The sequence below is a fragment of the Sinocyclocheilus grahami genome, unplaced genomic scaffold (genome assembly GCF_001515645.1).
Source record: "Sinocyclocheilus grahami isolate Dianchi unplaced genomic scaffold, SAMN03320097.WGS_v1.1 scaffold333.1, whole genome shotgun sequence".
Lineage (NCBI taxonomy): Eukaryota > Metazoa > Chordata > Actinopteri > Cypriniformes > Cyprinidae > Sinocyclocheilus > Sinocyclocheilus grahami.
Window position 1 is genome coordinate 462,254 of NW_015505512.1, and position 19,266 is coordinate 481,519.

Here is a 19,266-nt window from a genome sequence, read left to right on the forward strand (position 1 = left end):
TCTGATGTCATAGGGCTAGGGATTCAATGGCATCAAACGTGGTTTGTTCTAGGGCTGTGTATCACCAGCAAAGTCACGATATTACGATATGTATCACGATACAGATGTCACGATACGATACGTATGATGCAGGACTGCACTGAATTTCACCTCAGCAGAATTTAGTAAAACAGCTGTTTATTAAACACTGCATACTATAGGGCCAATTCTAACTATTGGCAGAGCAGGCAGCTGACCTCTGCATTATGAAGGGCCTCCATAACTGTACCACAGTACAATATAGGTAGTGGCATATGTTTCATGTTTACATTGGGCACTCCCCACCAGGTACAATATTCTGATTGTTTACATCTGGTTTTTAAGCCCATAAATAATAATGCACTCGTTCTAATAAATTTATATTGTAATGGACTCAATAATCATACTAATATATAAAAAAAAAATATCTTTACATTGCTGGTAGGTTATCATTATTTAACCTAGCACAAATTAACACATTTTCTACATTTAAAAAAAATAAAAATTTGAAGAGTTCTAAACTAATGCGTTGTCTTCACTGTATCTAACTTGCACGCGTTCAGTCACTCAAACAGATCATGTTGTGTGCGCGCACATACATTCAGCAACACAAACTTTTTAGCGCTGCCCCGCAATTTTATCAATAAAATAGCTTAATCACTCAAAAGATACATTATCTTTCTCAACCAGAAGCTGGTAACATCATTGTTTCTAAAGGAATTAAAGCCACAGCTTCACTGTTAATAGAGAAACGTGGAAAAACGGTGGTAATTCATACATACACAGCCTGATGTAGGGCTGCACAATTATGACAAAAATCATAATTGTCGATTATTCCTTTGAAATTGTAATTGCGGTTATTGATTACGATTAAATGTTTACACCTCTTTACTTTATTACCTCATGTGAGGACGATTGGGTAGCATGAAGTAAACAGAAAATACAGTGTGTTAAGCAAGGTAGAGCTTACTAAGGGGGTGTTTGTTAGACATAACAGAGTTTAGTTGTTTTGCTGCCTCAATGGAAAATTAATCTGATGTCATAGGGCTAGGTATTCAATGGCATCAAACGTGGTTTGTTCTAGGGCTGTGTATCACCAGCAAAGTCACGATATTACGATATGTATCACGATACAGATGTCACGATACGATACGTATGATGCAGGACTGCACTGAATTTCACCTCAGCAGAATTTAGTAAAACAGCTGTTTATTAAACACTGCATACTATAGGGCCAATTCTAACTATTGGCAGAGCAGGCAGCTGACCTCTGCATTATGAAGGGCCTCCATAACTGTACCACAGTACAATATAGGTAGTGGCATATGTTTCATGTTTACATTGGGCACTCCCCACCAGGTACAATATTCTGATTGTTTACATCTGGTTTTTAAGCCCATAAATAATAATGCACTCGTTCTAATAAATTTATATTGTAATGGACTCAATAATCATACTAATATATAAAAAAAAAATATCTTTACATTGCTGGTAGGTTATCATTATTTAACCTAGCACAAATTAACACATTTTCTACATTTAAAAAAAATAAAAATTTGAAGAGTTCTAAACTAATGCGTTGTCTTCACTGTATCTAACGTACACGCGTTCGGTCACTCAAACAGACCATGTTGTGTGCGCGCACATACATTCAGCAACACAAACTTTTTAGCGCTGCCCCGCAATTTTATCAATAAAATAGCTTAATCACTCAAAAGATACATTATCTTTCTCAACCAGAAGCTGGTAACATCATTGTTTCTAAAGGAATTAAAGCCACAGCTTCACTGTTAATAGAGAAACGTGGAAAAACGGTGGTAATTCATACATACACAGCCTGATGTAGGGCTGCACAATTATGACAAAAATCATAATTGTCGATTATTCCTTTGAAATTGTAATTGCGGTTATTGATTACGATTAAATGTTTACACCTTTGTTTAAAGCAACTGCATGCCATATTTTATATGAAAATAAACAAGCTGAAAACACTAACTGAAAAACTTTTATTGTATTTCTGTAGTATTAAGCCTCAAATGTCAGCTATACATTGGATTGGTTTCTTCTTTAAATAAAAAAGTAAAAAATATGCATGGTAAAAAAAAATGTATCTCTCTTGCAAAAAACATCTTAAGCATGCAGAATAACATAAGTGAACTTTGAACTATTATGTAATTGTGGCATCCGTAATTGTAATCGCGATTAGAAATTTGATTAATTGTGCAAATAGAATTTTGAAGTGGAGCTCGCTAAACTGCAAGCTTACCAGTGTTTTCAGAAAGCAAGCGCGTTTATCCACAGTGACAAAGATAAGTTGCGCACTTAGCAGATATTTCTGTATTGTGCAAGTGGGAAGCTATGTGTCAGGGATTGCATCTCTTTATATTAGGGATGCTCCGATCCACCTTTTTTGCCTCCGATACCGATTCTGATACCTAGGGTTCGGTATTGGCCGATACCGATTCCGATCCGATACCAGTGAAGTTTTTTTCCCTCATTTAAATAAATGTAGAGTTTATATAGCTCTGTGTGTGGAACTGATAATCATTCTTTCACAATCTACTAGATACAGACTACTTCATTATAAAACAAATAAAATAAACCAATAATGAAAAAATATAGGCCTATGTATATTCATAATCTGACAAAAAGTTTATCATAAACTAGGTTAGTGAATAATTCGGCAGCAAAGGTTATTCTAGAAAAATCAGCACACAATAATTTTAGAAATCCAAACATTTAGTGAAAAAAACTATTTTGTGGGGAACAAATAAGTGTTGCACTAAATATGGTAAAATGTTACATATATATATATTTACAAAGTGCGACAGCAGAAAAGTTTCACCTGGTAGTGACTTTGCTATGCCGTTTACCACGGTACTGACTACATAGCAAGCAGCAAGTCTGCTTTACTTTATTACCTCATGTGAGGACGATTGGGTAGCATGAAGTAAACAGAAAATACAGTGTGTTAAGCAAGGTAGAGCTTACTAAGGGGGTGTTTGTTAGACATAACAGAGTTTAGTTGTTTTGCTGCCTCAATGGAAAATTAATCTGATGTCATAGGGCTAGGTATTCAATGGCATCAAACGTGGTTTGTTCTAGGGCTGTGTATCACCAGCAAAGTCACGATATTACGATATGTATCACGATACAGATGTCACGATACGATACGTATGATGCAGGACTGCACTGAATTTCACCTCAGCAGAATTTAGTAAAACAGCTGTTTATTAAACACTGCATACTATAGGGCCAATTCTAACTATTGGCAGAGCAGGCAGCTGACCTCTGCATTATGAAGGGCCTCCATAACTGTACCACAGTACAATATAGGTAGTGGCATATGTTTCATGTTTACATTGGGCACTCCCCACCAGGTACAATATTCTGATTGTTTACATCTGGTTTTTAAGCCCATAAATAATAATGCACTCGTTCTAATAAATTTATATTGTAATGGACTCAATAATCATACTAATATATAAAAAAAAAATATCTTTACATTGCTGGTAGGTTATCATTATTTAACCTAGCACAAATTAACACATTTTCTACATTTAAAAAAAATAAAAATTTGAAGAGTTCTAAACTAATGCGTTGTCTTCACTGTATCTAACTTGCACGCGTTCAGTCACTCAAACAGATCATGTTGTGTGCGCGCACATACATTCAGCAACACAAACTTTTTAGCGCTGCCCCGCAATTTTATCAATAAAATAGCTTAATCACTCAAAAGATACATTATCTTTCTCAACCAGAAGCTGGTAACATCATTGTTTCTAAAGGAATTAAAGCCACAGCTTCACTGTTAATAGAGAAACGTGGAAAAACGGTGGTAATTCATACATACACAGCCTGATGTAGGGCTGCACAATTATGACAAAAATCATAATTGTCGATTATTCCTTTGAAATTGTAATTGCGGTTATTGATTACGATTAAATGTTTACACCTATGTTTAAAGCAACTGCATGCCATATTTTATTTTTATATGAAAATAAACAAGCTGAAAACACTAACTGAAAAACTTTTATTGTATTTCTGTAGTATTAAGCCTCAAATGTCAGCTATACATTGGATTGGTTTCTTCTTTAAATAAAAAAGTAAAAAATATGCATGGTAAAAAAAAATGTATCTCTCTTGCAAAAAACATCTTAAGCATGCAGAATAACATAAGTGCACTTTGAACTATTATGTAATTGTGGCATCCGTAATTGTAATCGCGATTAGAAATTTGATTAATTGTGCAAATAGAATTTTGAAGTGGAGCTCGCTAAACTGCAAGCTTACCAGTGTTTTCAGAAAGCAAGCGCGTTTATCCACAGTGGAGAGAGAGCGCATTCTCATGGTTGCCAGGTTGACAAAGATAAGTTGCACACTTAGCAGATATTTCTGTATTGTGCAAGTGGGAAGCTATGTGTCAGGGATTGCATCTCTTTATATTAGGGATGCTCCGATCCACCTTTTTTGCCTCCGATACCGATTCTGATACCTAGGGTTCGGTATTGGCCGATACCGATTCCGATCCGATACCAGTGAAGTTTTTTTCCCTCATTTAAATAAATGTAGAGTTTATATAGCTCTGTGTGTGGAACTGATAATCATTCTTTCACAATCTACTAGATAGAGACTACTTCATTATAAAAAAAATAAAATAAACAAATAATGAAAAAATATAGGCCTATGTATATTCATAATCTGACAAAAAGTTTATCATAAACTAGGTTAGTGAATAATTCGGCAGCAAAGGTTATTCTAGAAAAATCAGCACACAATAATTTTAGAAATCCAAACATTTAGTGAAAAAAACTATTTTGTGGGGAACAAATAAGTGTTGCACTAAATATGGTAAAATGTTACAACGCGACCAGGGTTTAAAGGCTGAACGAATGACTGACAGCGGAGAAAAGAGTTTGTGTGAACTTTAATGTAAGGACTTAAATATTCATGTGTAGCTCACATTAAGCTATCGTATGGCTTCAGAATTAACACAGAATAATGAATACTGGATTATCCAATAATATTCACATTAAAATTATAGGGGTGGGACGATAAATTAAAAGTATTACTTTAAAATTAAGCTCAGATTTGATTCCAGAAAGAATCGCGATGCGTTCAAAAAGCCACAGAATTGATCCATTATTCGATTTATCGTCCCATCCCTATAAAATTATGACATGGTTGTTTATTATAGACCCCCCACCCCACCCCCATTAAATAAATATTTGGATAAAATAATCTCTTAATTTTCATAAGACCCCCACCCAAATCAGATTGAAGTGTTAGTGCATTGCAAAATGGGAAACAATACGAAACAGAAGCTTACTGAAGAAGCTTAATTGGGGTAGTGTTATTTAGTGGGATATTATGTACAGGTACATCTCAAATTAGAATATCATGAAAAAGGTCAATATTTTTTTGTCACTCATTTCAGAAAGTGAAACCCATATATTATATAGATTCATTACACACAGAGTGAAATATTTCAAGCCTTTATTTCTTTCAATTTTGATGATTATGGCTTACAGATAATGAAAACCCAAAATTCAGTGTCTCAGAAAATTAGAATATTTCTGAGAGACTGAATTTTGGTTTTTCATTATCTGTAAGCCATAATCATCAAAATTTAAAGAAATAAAGGCTTGAAATATTTCACTCTGTGTAATGAATCTATATAGTATATGGGTTTCACTTTCTGAAATGAGTGACAAGAAATATTGACCTTTTTTCACGATATTCTAATTTTTTGAGATGTATCTGTACTTAATTGGAAACTTTAAAACAACAGTTTATTTTTATGAAATCATACTAATTGAGTGACTACTTTTAAAATTGAATTTGTCATAGGGCCGACTGCGATGTTGAGGTCATCACTGTCATCACAAGGTATTTGCAGGAGGAAGCTAGAGATCTACATTCTAGAGGTGTAGTGCAGACTACATTTTTATTTGTTATTTCTCTGTCTTTCAGTAGTGGAAATTTAAATGTGAGATTCTGGAAACGAGATCTACATTTAGTGGAAACGGTCGGGTCAGGAAGAAAATTATTCTAAGCGGACTGCAGTTGAACAAAGAGTGAATATATAGCGGGAGCGGGTGGGTGCGAATGTGGAATATAACCTTGTACACACTATAGGCTAGCCTGATGTTATGCTCGCGGAGATAATAAATTAGTTTCCATAGAGATGTATTTATTTAGATGTTCATTTGTGAAATGATTATATAGTAAATGTTAATACAATTTAGGGGTGTTTTAAACAAGTGAATCTTGTTAAAAGTTCCATACGGTGGCCGTGCTGGAGCATTTCCTGAGCATCAACTGCATCAACCCGGTGAGTGAACAGCAATATGAAAGCGGCTTCACGAGACTAATGATGAGCAAATATATAACAGAGAGAGATGTAAATTTAGCGTTTTTATTTCCAACATGCGCTCATTCATGGCTGTATTATTTAATTAATGCAAAGTTACGTCTTTATTGGGAGAGGACATGACGGATTATTTTAGCCTACGTGACTCCGCCTTCATAGATGTTCCTTTGTGAAATGATTATATAGTAAATGTTAATACAATTTAGGGGTGTTTTAAACAAGTGAATCTTGTTAAAAGTTCCATACGGTGGCCGTGCTGGAGCATTTCCTGAGCATCAACTGCATCAACCCGGTGAGTGAACAGCAATATGAAAGCGGCTTCACGAGACTAATGATGAGCAAATATATAACAGAGAGAGATGTAAATTTAGCGTTTTTATTTCCAACATGCGCTCATTCATGGCTGTATTATTTAATTAATGCAAAGTTACGTCTTTATTGGGAGAGGACATGACGGATTATTTTAGCCTACGTGACTCCGACTTCATGAGACGATGAGCATATAGACAACAGAGAGCGAATTAAATTCAGCACTTTTATTTCCAACATGCGCCCATTCATGGCTGCATATTATTTAATTCACGCAAAGTTACGTCTTTATTGGGACAAGACTTGACGGATTATCTTACATGACTCAGTGAGTTGGTCTCTATTTCTTCGAGCCAAGCTGCATAAACTGCATATCAGGCATTTATGTAATACATCTAATTTGTGCATTAATGGCTCTTATGTTAAATAAAGTTTACTAACTACGGTAAATCAAGTACCTGTGAACGCCGTTGTTGTTGTCTCCTCTCCCCTCAGACGCTGTGGTGCAATGGCGATCCTGCACACAATTCTCAAAATATCCACAAGATGGTGGCATTTATCGGTGAATCCGATATTACAAAACCGTTATCCGATTATTGTAAAATGCATAAATATCGGGAAGAATATCGGTAAATCAATATATCGGTCGATCTCTAGAAAAAAAGCTAACTGGTTTAAAAATTACAAATATATATATATATATGTGTATATGTGTGTGTGTATTTTTTTTTGTTGTTGTTGTCTGTATCCTTTCTTTTCAGTGAATTATTTATATTCTTACACAGTTTAAACCCAAATGATGTTGGGAAAAAGTTTAAGTACATGTTATTTGTCATCTACCCAGTATACAGGTTCTCTGCCATATATTTGATGCTCAGTTTGTTCCAAAGTCAAAAATCTTTCAAGGCCCCTTTCAAGCCCAGCCTGCATAAGGCGTAGTTGGTGTTGGTGAAACAGATATGTGTGAAATGGATCTCAGTGGCATGCTGCTGCTAGAATCTATGTGTGAAGAGTGGATTTCTATTTGCATGTGACTGCATGTCATTTGAATATGCTTGATACATTCAGTTGCAAAATGGGAGTGTTTTTTTTTTTTTTTTCGCGGGGGGTTTTAGTGGAAGAATATCGGTAAATCAATATATCGGTCGATCTCTAGAAAAAAAGCTAACTGGTTTAAAAATTACAAATATATATATATATATGTATATGTGTGTGTGTATTTTTTTTGTTGTTGTTGTCTGTATCCTTTCTTTTCAGTGAATTATTTATATTCTTACACAGTTTAAACCCAAATGATGTTGGGAAAAAGTTTAAGTACATGTTATTTGTCATCTACCCAGTATACAGGTTCTCTGCCATATATTTGATGCTCAGTTTGTTCCAAAGTCAAAAATCTTTCAAGGCCCCTTTCAAGCCCAGCCTGCATAAGGCGTAGTTGGTGTTGGTGAAACAGATATGTGTGAAATGGATCTCAGTGGCATGCTGCTGCTAGAATCTATGTGTGAAGAGTGGATTTCTATTTGCATGTGACTGCATGTCATTTGAATATGCTTGATACATTCAGTTGCAAAATGGGAGTGTTTTTTTTTTTCTTTTCGCGGTGGGTTTTAGTGCACCCTCCCCTGGTTGGAATGGGGGGCTTTATTCATGCCATGCTTCACATCCATATCTGCTCTATCGCCGGTGGACCGCCCTGATCCGCAGAGACAGGTGCTGGATGGTATCTGGGGCCACAGGCTGGGGAGGGCCATATTTTATCATGTGCACGGACAAGAGAGGACGACATGGCAGACAATGCTGTGGATCAGATCAAGGTACAACAGTAAGGGTTAACCCCAAGGTGGGCTGTGGTGGAAACCGTAGTCCCTGACAGTTCAAGGAAGCCCAGGGGACGAAACGGGGTGTGTGAGCCCGGCACAGGAAGGCAAGGAAACGGAGAAGGTTCAGCCCTGCCTGCCCTGAGTCCCGAATCCTCAGAGAGGTCAAAATAGAAGAGTCTCTTGCAAGAAGTGACCCTAACTCCTGTTTTGTAAAAAGAGTTTGGAAACGCAGCTTTACAAAGTCGGATGCCTCTACGCCACGCTTATTTTCACGGCTGTCTAGCATGTCAGCGCTGCAGAGATTGGCAGAGAGGCTGTTCCAGCGGGCCGGCCCCCGTCTCGGAGACTCTAGCTGTGGGGAGGGCAGCCACTACCAGTCCCAGGATGAGTCCGAGGCCTCTTGCTGGAGTGAGTGTCTGACCTGAGGCATTATGTGGGTTAAGGCTGCTGGCACAGTGAGTGTTTGGACATAACTGTTGTAGGCGGAGCTTTGCAAAGAGGGTGGAGAAACCTGCTTGTGTAAAGGTTTTACCTCCCCATCTGATCTATAGGGAAGTGCTGGCCTGACTTCAAAATGAGTGTGTGAGATCAACTGATGATCCTTTTGAATACTTCACCTTTGATTATGGATAATATATCCACCAGGCTGATACTTGACCATTTAAAGTCTAGTCAAGTAAATGTTGTTTAAAATAAGTCCTTATTTTAGAAATCTGCTTTAATTTCCATTAAATGTCATTGTTTTGATTATCTTGCTCTATGAATATTAATATTACTCATATTGGCTGACCACAATTTATAGATGTTTCTCATAATGGGATCAAAGAGAGATTTGGGTTTAACAGAAACTATGTTGTAAATATAAGTCATGGGTGATATGGAGATCTAGTTTAGATTAGCACCTCTCGCTGTGCTTCATGGATTGATGTTGGACTGCCGAGACACAGATCCTGGGTACAAAGCCCTTTTTATTCATCATCTAATGTTTGTGCTGTTGCCTGGCGTTGGCTGCGTCATACAGGAGTTCCAGGGAAGGTGGCTGTCTGTCTCCTGGGAAACCTGTCAGTGTGTCCCGCTTTGTTGGGGTCCCAGTGTTCTGCTGTTCCTGCCAGACTGAATTGTGAACTAATGCTAACGGCATTACCCGTTCATGCAGCGCTTATACACTCTTTTAGATGACTGTAGGGTCAGACTCCACACTCTTTGAAAATTTGCCGATTGCTCTACAAGCATTTGATATGCAATTTGACGTGTTTTACAGGCGGTGTCTTCATGGCATCTGTTAAATCAGTCCTTTTTTGTCAACTCTCCTGCATTTTATTTGGTCGACTGTTTTGTGCATTTAAAGTCTCATCTTTAAAGTTCCCACCAGGGCATGTGGACATTTGCTTAAAATACCCTACCTTTACCAACTCTGTATCCATAAAGTCAGCCAGTGGAAGCGTGCCCAGTATCTGAGAGCTGAAAGGGATTATACCTAGACTAGAGCAGCACCTATAGTCTTGAGAAATTAGGTCATGGAGGAGGGAGAGACTTACCAAAGGTTTCACTGTCCCTTGAGTCTCCACCTGGACTGGGTGGCTGGATCTGGCTCAGTCTTTAAATCCATCTGTGCCTGACTCTTCCTGTGTCTCTGCCTTACTCTCGCTCTGCCACTGCATTTATTCCCTGAAAGAGGCTGAAATGCCAGGCCTGGGGCTGCACTGTCTGCAAATGGGTGCTGCTCTCAGATATGTGTGTGTGTTTTTGTGAATCTGTGTTTTTGTGAACCAGCGGGGCTTTTGCGGTCAATGCACCACTAGCCGACCCCCTTTGGTGTGCGTCAGAGTGAGCATCAGCAGCCAAGGGCCACACTGATTGATCTGACTAATCAATTGTGGACTCTGTCCACTAGAGGACATTGCCAGGGTTTGAGGGACCAACGGGGCGCAATTTATGCGGTACCCTTTATTCCCACTTAATTTTTCTAGGTACTGGAGTCTTTTGTCCCTAATTTCTCCACTTTTAATAACAAGTTACTATTTCTTTGCTTATTTTAAGTTGCTACACTATCTGTTTATTGTCCATGTTTCTCATTAGATGCGACACTGTTATAGGTCTGCCCCTCCCCTAAGCGACCAGGTCCCTATTTGGATCAATGTAGTGCGCATGTTTGTGTATGTGCTTGCATTTTAGGTGTGTGTGTGTGTTCCACTTGAGGGTGAGTGGAATGGTACTGTGTACAGAATAAATATTGATACAAACGGAGCATGAGGGGGATTGATTTACCAGGGTGATGTCCGCACAGTGGAGTCGCAGAAATCGAGGGCTTTAGTTCAGCATTCAGCACTCAAGGAAGAGCAGGAACAGCAGACTGAATCATTGGCCACACTTGGAGACAAAATCAGCATTGGAAGCACACCTGTAGCTCTTAGCTAAAGTGGATGTGAGGGTCAGAGGTGTAGGGCTATGAGCCTGATGCTGTGAGGAAGAGGAGAAAGGAAGAACCATCTCTGCAGGGCCCATGTGTGACCGAAAAAGCTCAAAGAAGCATGGTGGGAAGCGGGAATCTCGTTCTTCAGGAGGATCAGTGGAGGGAGGAGGGGGAGGTAGTAGTAGTGGTGGTGGTGAAGGAGGAGTGGAGGGTCCCACGCTCCTAGTGGACGGTAAGAGCACGGCTAACTTTGTGTGGGAATTGGTCATTTCCCTCCAGTAGTTATGGCACCCATTTGTTAGGGAAGCTAGCACAAAGGCAAGGATCATTCATATCCTGAGCCATTTATGAAATTGCAGCAGGGTTATTTTTATGCATATGGCTTTTGTAATTCTTTGATTTTTCTTTAGGGTTGTTTGCATGGCAATAGCGGCTGAGGCCTGACCTTTGTTTTGAATCTGTTTCGAATCTGTTTTTGTTGCATGGTTTTATGGAGCCGTTGGATCAGCATCAAGTTTAGGTGAACTTCGGACACTGTCCTCTCCCCTGCCTCTATCTTCTACTGTAGTTCCTCTACAGATTATCTAAACGAAGTAGAAATATGACCCTGGAGTGTTTGCAGTCCCATCAACCACTGCGTTTGTGAGAGAGACACTCCTGAATCTCTCTCTGAGATAATAAGGCAGGGGAATTGAGGGGATGTTGTGGGTGAAGCTTTTGCTCTCACTCTGGCTCTGCCCAGAGCCTGTGGATTGGAGATAATGGCAGTAGATTTGAGCGTGACTAACCTTGCTCTACAGCGTCTGCCTCTTTCACCACAGAAAGAGATCGTTTAATGTCCCTTCTTCGGATTTAAAAGCATTGCACTTTGGCAATGCTTCATGTGGGTGTGTCCTGCAGTAGAGTCCTCAATGGCAGCAATAGCACTGCGTTTCTTTGTATGTCTCCTCTGGGTGCAACAGTTGGATCTTCTCAGCTGCTGTGACGGCTTGCATTTCCCCAGAGGGAGCGCTGGTAGTGTGGAATGAGGAAGAGTCTGTAATCTGAACGTTCCCACACAACTCTATAAAGAAAATAGAGGGGAAAGTAGGCCTAGTTCTTCATTGGTGTGCTCGCCTGATTTCTGACTTGATTCTTTCTCGCTGTTTCTGAAGCAGAAATTATGATGCTGTGACTTTTCTCACACACACACACACAGAGCGAGAGAAATATAAAGTGAGAGAGAGTCAGTGGATATTGATTTGGGTCTAAGCTGTTGTTCTGTCATGGTGGGCTCGGGAAGTATTAGATAACATGAGCCCAGTCAATGTGGTTTTAACAACAGTGGAAATTAGAACAGGCCTTACCTCGAACAGCCAATGAGAATGATTGCCACATGCTCTGAACACACAACAAACATGATGAAAAACGGAAGTGGCCAATACTGTGGGGACCACAGTTTTGAGTTTGTTTGTGTTGTTTTGTGGTAGGGAACTTAAGTTTATATGTAATGGAGATTCACTTTTGCATTATTCCCAACATAACAATGCTGAATGTGTATATATAAACAGTTAATACTTGAATTTGCTTTGGAAGTTAAAGGGATAGTTTGGCCAAAAATGGCAATTCAGTCATTTACTCACTTTTACTAATACTAGCACTTACCTGTTCTATTCCATTCTATAATTTAATAATAATAAAAAATAAAAAAAAAACCTAGCTACGTGTACTGTGCTAGACTAACGGAGACTTATCATGGCACTTGTATACTGTTGTTCTCTCGTTGGTCTGATTGCTTCTATTGTTCTCATTTGTAAGTCGCTTTGGATAAAAGCGTCTGCTAAATGATTAAGTGTAAATGTAAGTTGTTCAAAACCTCCGCGTTTCTTTTTTCTGTTGAGCATTAAAGAAGATATTTTGAAAAATGTTGGTAACTGACCGTAGCCATCAATATCCATAGTATGGATAAAAAAACATATTGTCATCTTGGCAGAATTGATTTGCTACGCTGCTGAATTGCTGTTGATTGTTTCTTTTGCTGCAAAGAAAGTACAGGAACTAGGGCTAGCTACTGCCAGTACATACGCCGAAAATAAAAAAAACCTAGCTACGTGTACTGTGCTAGACTAACGGAGACTTATCATGGCACTTGTATACTGTTGTTCTCTCGTTGGTCTGATTGCTTCTATTGTTCTCATTTGTAAGTCGCTTTGGATAAAAGCGTCTGCTAAATGATTAAGTGTAAATGTAAGTTGTTCAAAACCTCCGCGTTTCTTTTTTCTGTTGAGCATTAAAGAAGATATTTTGAAAAATGTTGGTAACTGACCGTAGCCATCAATATCCATAGTATGGATAAAAAAACATATTGTCATCTTGGCAGAATTGATTTGCTACGCTGCTGAATTGCTGTTGATTGTTTCTTTTGCTGCAAAGAAAGTACAGGAACTAGGGCTAGCTACTGCCAGTACATACGCCGATACGGTACTGTAGGTATTTAAGACATACTGCTCCTGCACAAGTAGCATATATAATAACCCCTAGCAGATTTAGAAAGGTGGAGCTGGGGAGGGTGGGGTGTTTCAGAGGAACTCTGAAAGTGCTCTGCGAAATGCTCTGGTGAATGCTAACCAGCCATTTAAATGTAAAGCAACAAGCTCATTGGCTGCATATGCAACATGAACCAATCAGCTTGTGCAGAGTAGTTTAACGCTGTAAATATCATCAGTTTGCATTAACGACCCATCAGCCTGCACCATCTAGAGTTTCATGACAGAGCATATATACTGTGGAAATCAATGGCTACTGTTTGGTTACCAATATTCTATAAAATATCTTCTTTTGTGCTCCACAAAAGAAATAAACTTGTGCAGGTTTCGAGGGGTGAGTAATTGACAGTATTGCCATTTTTGGGTGGACTGTCCCTTTAAATTGCATGTCTATATGCCCACACAGAGTCAGTCTGTAGAATTCCGCTGATTTAAACTTTACTCGGCAATAAAACTTTTTTTTTTTTTTACAAAAATTGTAAAAAATATGGTCCATTTTTTTTAATGTACTACAATACAGTATAATAAAAAGCACAACTGAGAATGAGAATCATTTTATTTCAGTGTGAAATGTTTTCAGGAGATTCACTTTTGTGTACATAGTCGTGACGTGTGGAAAAAGTAGTAGTTCTCAGCAGTCTTCCCAGGCATTTCTGCAGCTCATACGCAGCACAGCTGACGAAATGTCGTAAATTGCTGTCATAAATAAGGGTAGACCAGCTACTCTGGACTTTAATGTGTTGTAGGGGCTGTAAAAGGTTGATGTTGACTGTCATACAGCATGCCTGTTTTTACATATCCTACTTGTTGACATTTTAACAGATTCCAATGGCAATATCTCATCAGATTTTTTTTTCTTTTCGTTTTTAGCATATTAGCATGTCTCTAAGTGCAATGTTGTTCTGTTGTGCACATAAATAATAACACGCACATTATATCTGCCTTTTTCATTTTCAGTTAAGGAGTTTCTTGCTAAAGCCAAAGAAGATTTCCTAAAGAAATGGGAGAACCCAGCACAGGTCAGTTAATCCCATTTTCTGCACTGCATACAATCACTTTGTCAACCAATGAGCTAATGAGTTGCATTGCTCCCCCTTCTGGACACAAGGTGAACTGACCTGCTGTTTGTTTTTCTCTATCACCGGAGTGTCTGTGATTTTTCAGTAGTAGACCGCTTTTGTACTAGAGACCCTGAGGAAGTAATAAAAGTACAATTTGATGTATAATGAATGTGATTTATTTGCTGTATTTCATCACATTTCTGAAAAATCATACCTTAAACTGTAGATCTTGTTAGTGAACATTCAGATAATAAGCGAAATAATCAGTCATGTAAGTTTGACTGTGCTCCAGATAAACCATACAGGAACAGTCACATGTGTCTTTGAAAAAATAAAAGCAACATGTATTTACCAACCATTTTCGTCTTCTGTTCTTCAGAATACTGCATCTCTGGACCATTTTGAGAGGTTGAAGACTCTAGGCACTGGCTCGTTTGGACGAGTCATGCTAGTCAAGCACAAAGAGTCAGGCCAGCATTTTGCCATGAAGATCCTCGACAAACAGAAGGTAAGCCACTCTCAGAGGAATCGGCGCTGAAAGGTGTGTGTCTGTGTGTTGGAGCTCATTTTCTCGTGTCTTTCAGGTGGTGAAACTGAAACAGATAGAACACACACTGAACGAGAAACGTATCCTGCAGGCCGTCAGCTTCCCGTTCCTTGTGCGATTGGAGCACTCGTTCAAGGTACCAGCTCTCTGTGTGTGTATATGTATACTTGCATGATTTGGACAAGGATGATACAGCAAAAAATATACATATCTTGGTCTTTCAGCCTTTAGATGAGTTTCGGGTCAGTAAGATGTTTTTTGAAGATATTAATTATTTTTCCGCAAGCACATGTTAAATTGATCAAAAGCGACAGTAAAGACATAATGCAATTTTATTGAACTTTCCATTCATCAGAGAATCCTGAGAATAAATGTATCAGGTTTCCACAAAAATATTAAGCTGTTTTCAACATTTATAATAGTAATAAAGGTTTCTTGCGCAGCAAATCAGCATATTAGAATGATTTCTGAAGGATCATGTGACACTGAAGACTGGAGTAATGATGCTGAAAATTCAGCTTTGAACACAGGAATAAATTACTTTTTAAAATATATTTAAATAGAAAACCGTTATTTTAATCATAATAATGTTTCACAATATTACTGTTTTACTATATTTTTGATTAAGCCTTCATGAATATCTCAATGGTTTTGTGCTCTTTTCTTTTGTGTGTTCTGTTCTTAGGACAATACTAACCTGTATATGGTAATGGAGTATGTTCCTGGAGGAGAGATGTTCTCTCACTTACGTAGAATCGGCCGGTTTAGGTGAGTTTTATTTTTTTCTTCTCTATTTATAGTGCACTAGCTGCATGAGCTTACTCCAACCAGGCTTATTATACTTGTGGAAATTTGTGTTACTTTAGTGTTTTTAAATTTAGATGATTTTAAGTCACTCTTAGACTTTATTTTCATTTATAGCTATTTATTGTTGTTTTCGACTATTTTTAGTGTCGTACTACAAATTGTGCCACATCTATATGATGACGCACAATTTCGAAACGGCCTCATACTCGAAATAATACTAGATTAGAGACTTATTAGTCAAATCTAGAGCAGCGCTGCATTCTTGCTGACAGTGATTTCAGTCATTTTTGCAATAAATATTAAGTTACTACTACTGGCTACATTGACTAACTTCCTTGAGCTGCAGTGTCAAATTTAGACGGGGAACATTGAGGCCAAATTGTCACTTGCCAAACATTTAAAATGTATTCATAGTTTCATAGTTTGAAGGCACTTTATAGCAACTCTACAAGATTCAAAACATTCATTGTTGTCTGTGCAGAGACTGCAGCACTGACTGATGCTTTGAATAAGTGATACTGGATATGGGATGTTACACCAGACTGGGAATCAAGCTGAATTTCCTGAGTCAGATTCACAAGTTATTCATTTATTTCTACTTTTGCTTCAGATATTTCAATTGCCATTTAAACTGGCCTGTTTAAACTATTAGCATTTATATAATCACCTAAAACATAGCATAACTAGGGATGCTCCGGTCCGCCTTTTTCGTCTCCGATACCGGTTTCGATACCTAGGGTTCGGTATTGGTCGTAGGGATGTAACGATTACCAATTTGATGATAAATCATGATCAAATTCCCCACGGTTAGTATTACCGTTTCATCTCGGCCGAAATGTGAGGTTTACCATTTTATTAAACTTTTTCAAAGCTTTATTTGAACATTTACATTAGATATTTGAACATGCTATTAAACTGTTGTCAGTCAAGTTGTCATTTAAAATCCGAACATCATTGGTAATGTTATTGTTTTAGTGATTATGCAAACAAAAAGTCATTTTATTTGTAGTTTGTTGATTTTTAAATATAAAACTTGTGATTTATGTGTCGGTACTTTTTTAACATCTCCAGCACATTTTAACAATACCGTGATAATACTGATAACCTTGATAATTTTGGTCACTATAATCTTGATAAGAAATTTTCATATCTTTACATCCCTAATTGGCCGATACCGATCCGATACCAGTGAAGTTTTTTCCCCTCATTTAAATAAATGTAGAATTTATATATCTCTGTGTGGAACTGATAATCATTCTTTCACAATCTACTAGATACAGACTACTTCATTATAAATAAACATAAAATAAACTATAAATCTGAAAAATTATAGGCCTATGTATATTTATAATCTATGACAAAAATGTATCATAAACTAGGTTAGTGGATAATTCGGCAGCAGTGCACAATTTTAGAAATTTAGTGAAACATATTTTGTGGGGAACAAATAAGTGTTGCACTAAATATGGTAAAATGTTACAAATAGCTATTTGTATTATTATAAAATTGTATGTATATAAAATCCATTCATTAAAAACATTCATGCATGTATTTATATATAAGTATTAGTGCTGTGTTCAAAATATCAATACGACGATGTATCGTCACAGAGATTTGACGATACGAGTATCGATACAGCTGGCCTTGTATCGATACTGTGGCACGTGTGCAGCAGTGGACCACGCTTAATTTTACAACGTTTAAAATTTAGTAAAAAAGTGCGAGGTTTCTAAAAAAGAATGAATAGAGCATCTGTTAATAATCTGGCCGCAGAGGAACACAACGGGGTTGCCTGATATAAAGAGACGTAATCCCCAAAACAGAGCTTCACACTTGCGCAATACAGAAATATCTGCTAAGTGTGCTACTTATCTTTGTCAACCTGGCAACCCTGTGCTCACGCTCTCTCGCCACTGGATAAACGCACTTGCTTTCTAAAAACACCGCTTAGCTTGCAGTTTAGCGAGCTCCACTTCAAGTCTATTCTCAGAAAAGTGTGATTCATCAACTGTTCATTTACGACACACAGAGAGAGAGAGACTGTGTATGTATGAATTACCACCGTTTTGCCGCGTTTCTCTATTAACAGTAAAGCTGTGGCTTTAATTCCTTTTAGAAACAATGATGCTACCAGCTCCTTGTTGAGAAAGATAATGTAGCTCTTGAGCGATTAAGCTATTTAGTTGATCAAATTGCGGGGCAGCGCTAAAAAGTTTGTTCCTGAATGTCTGAGTTCGGCCGCAGCGTGATCGTGCAGAATGATGCGCTTGAAGCAACATGGAGTCACAGCCTGATCAAGCGCATCATTCTGCACACCGGATGCGCACATTGTAAGCGCTTCATGTTAAAAACGGCAAAGCACAAAGTGAAGAGAAATTGATGCGTAGTGTATTATATCTGTGCAACAGTTTCTGCACAGTTTCAAAGCCTTTCTTTTAACAGTTCTACATTTCAGTTACTGTGCATGTTAAAAACAATTTATAGTCTTTTCTACGCCCGTGTTTTGTTCTCACAGACACCCGGTAGCAAGTAACAAAACAACATTAAACTCCAGCAAGAAGATAAATTCCTTTTGTAAATACATGTCTATGATTTTGCAAAATCAAGTATAATGGGAACACAGAATGATCTTGGAGAGAGCTTTACCGAGCTGACTGCTGTAACCGAATGCGACCAGGGTTTAAAGGCTGAACGAATGACTGACAGCCGCAGCGTAGAAAAGAGTTTGTGTGAACTTTAATGTAAGGACTTAAATATTCATATGTAGCTCACATTAAAGGGGTCATATGATGCTTTTTTAAAAGATCATTATTTTGTGTATTTGGTGTAACGGAATATGTTGACATGCTTTAATGTTAAAAAAACACATTTTTCAAATGCTGTATATTATTATCTATGCCCCGCCTCTCTCAAACGCTTAGTTTTCTACAATGTCCCTCCTTCCGACAAGCGCAGTCTGCTCTGATTGGCCAGCTGACCCAGTGCATTGTGATTGGCCGAACACAGCAAGCACTCGTCGGAAATGTAACGCCCCTTACCATAATCGCGAGCTTCAGCTTTCAAAATAAATGTAAAGACAGAGCCCGAAAGGGGAACAGAGTCGCGTGACAGACACAGTGGTGAAGCTGGTATGTGTGCAGTACACAAGCCACGGTTAAGACAGCGGACTCCACTGTGATGTGACCCCCTCTCCCTCTCTCTCGCGTGCACACACACACACACGATGAGCAAAACTCCGCATTTGAACAGTCAATAGCAAATACTTAAACTAATAACAAAACAGTACCTGATTCAGAAGCACCAGATTGTCATAGCAAAGTCAGAATTACCTCCTCTCCTAGGTTCACGAAACGGTCGTCCATAAAATGCATTGCTGTTCTGTTGTAAGTAATC

At 38.1% G+C, this 19,266-nt stretch overlaps 1 protein-coding gene across 2 annotated transcripts in view; it reads left to right on the top strand.

Annotated features, from left to right (window-relative positions):
* The window catches only part of LOC107602709 (cAMP-dependent protein kinase catalytic subunit alpha), a 31,967-nt gene that overhangs the window by 4,740 nt on the left and 7,961 nt on the right, over positions 1 to 19,266 (top strand). Inside the window, exons 1-5 of one of the 2 annotated variants that reach the window (XM_016295276.1) lie at positions 10,772 to 11,165; positions 14,416 to 14,477; positions 14,899 to 15,027; positions 15,104 to 15,202; positions 15,752 to 15,834. In XM_016295276.1, the coding sequence (XP_016150762.1) occupies positions 11,024 to 11,165; positions 14,416 to 14,477; positions 14,899 to 15,027; positions 15,104 to 15,202; positions 15,752 to 15,834 (515 nt within the window). In that variant the 5' untranslated portion in view covers positions 10,772 to 11,023. Of the gene's footprint in view, positions 1 to 10,771; positions 11,166 to 14,415; positions 14,478 to 14,898; positions 15,028 to 15,103; positions 15,203 to 15,751; positions 15,835 to 19,266 lie in introns of those variants that run through there. The other variant, XM_016295277.1, reaches the window with a different exon arrangement.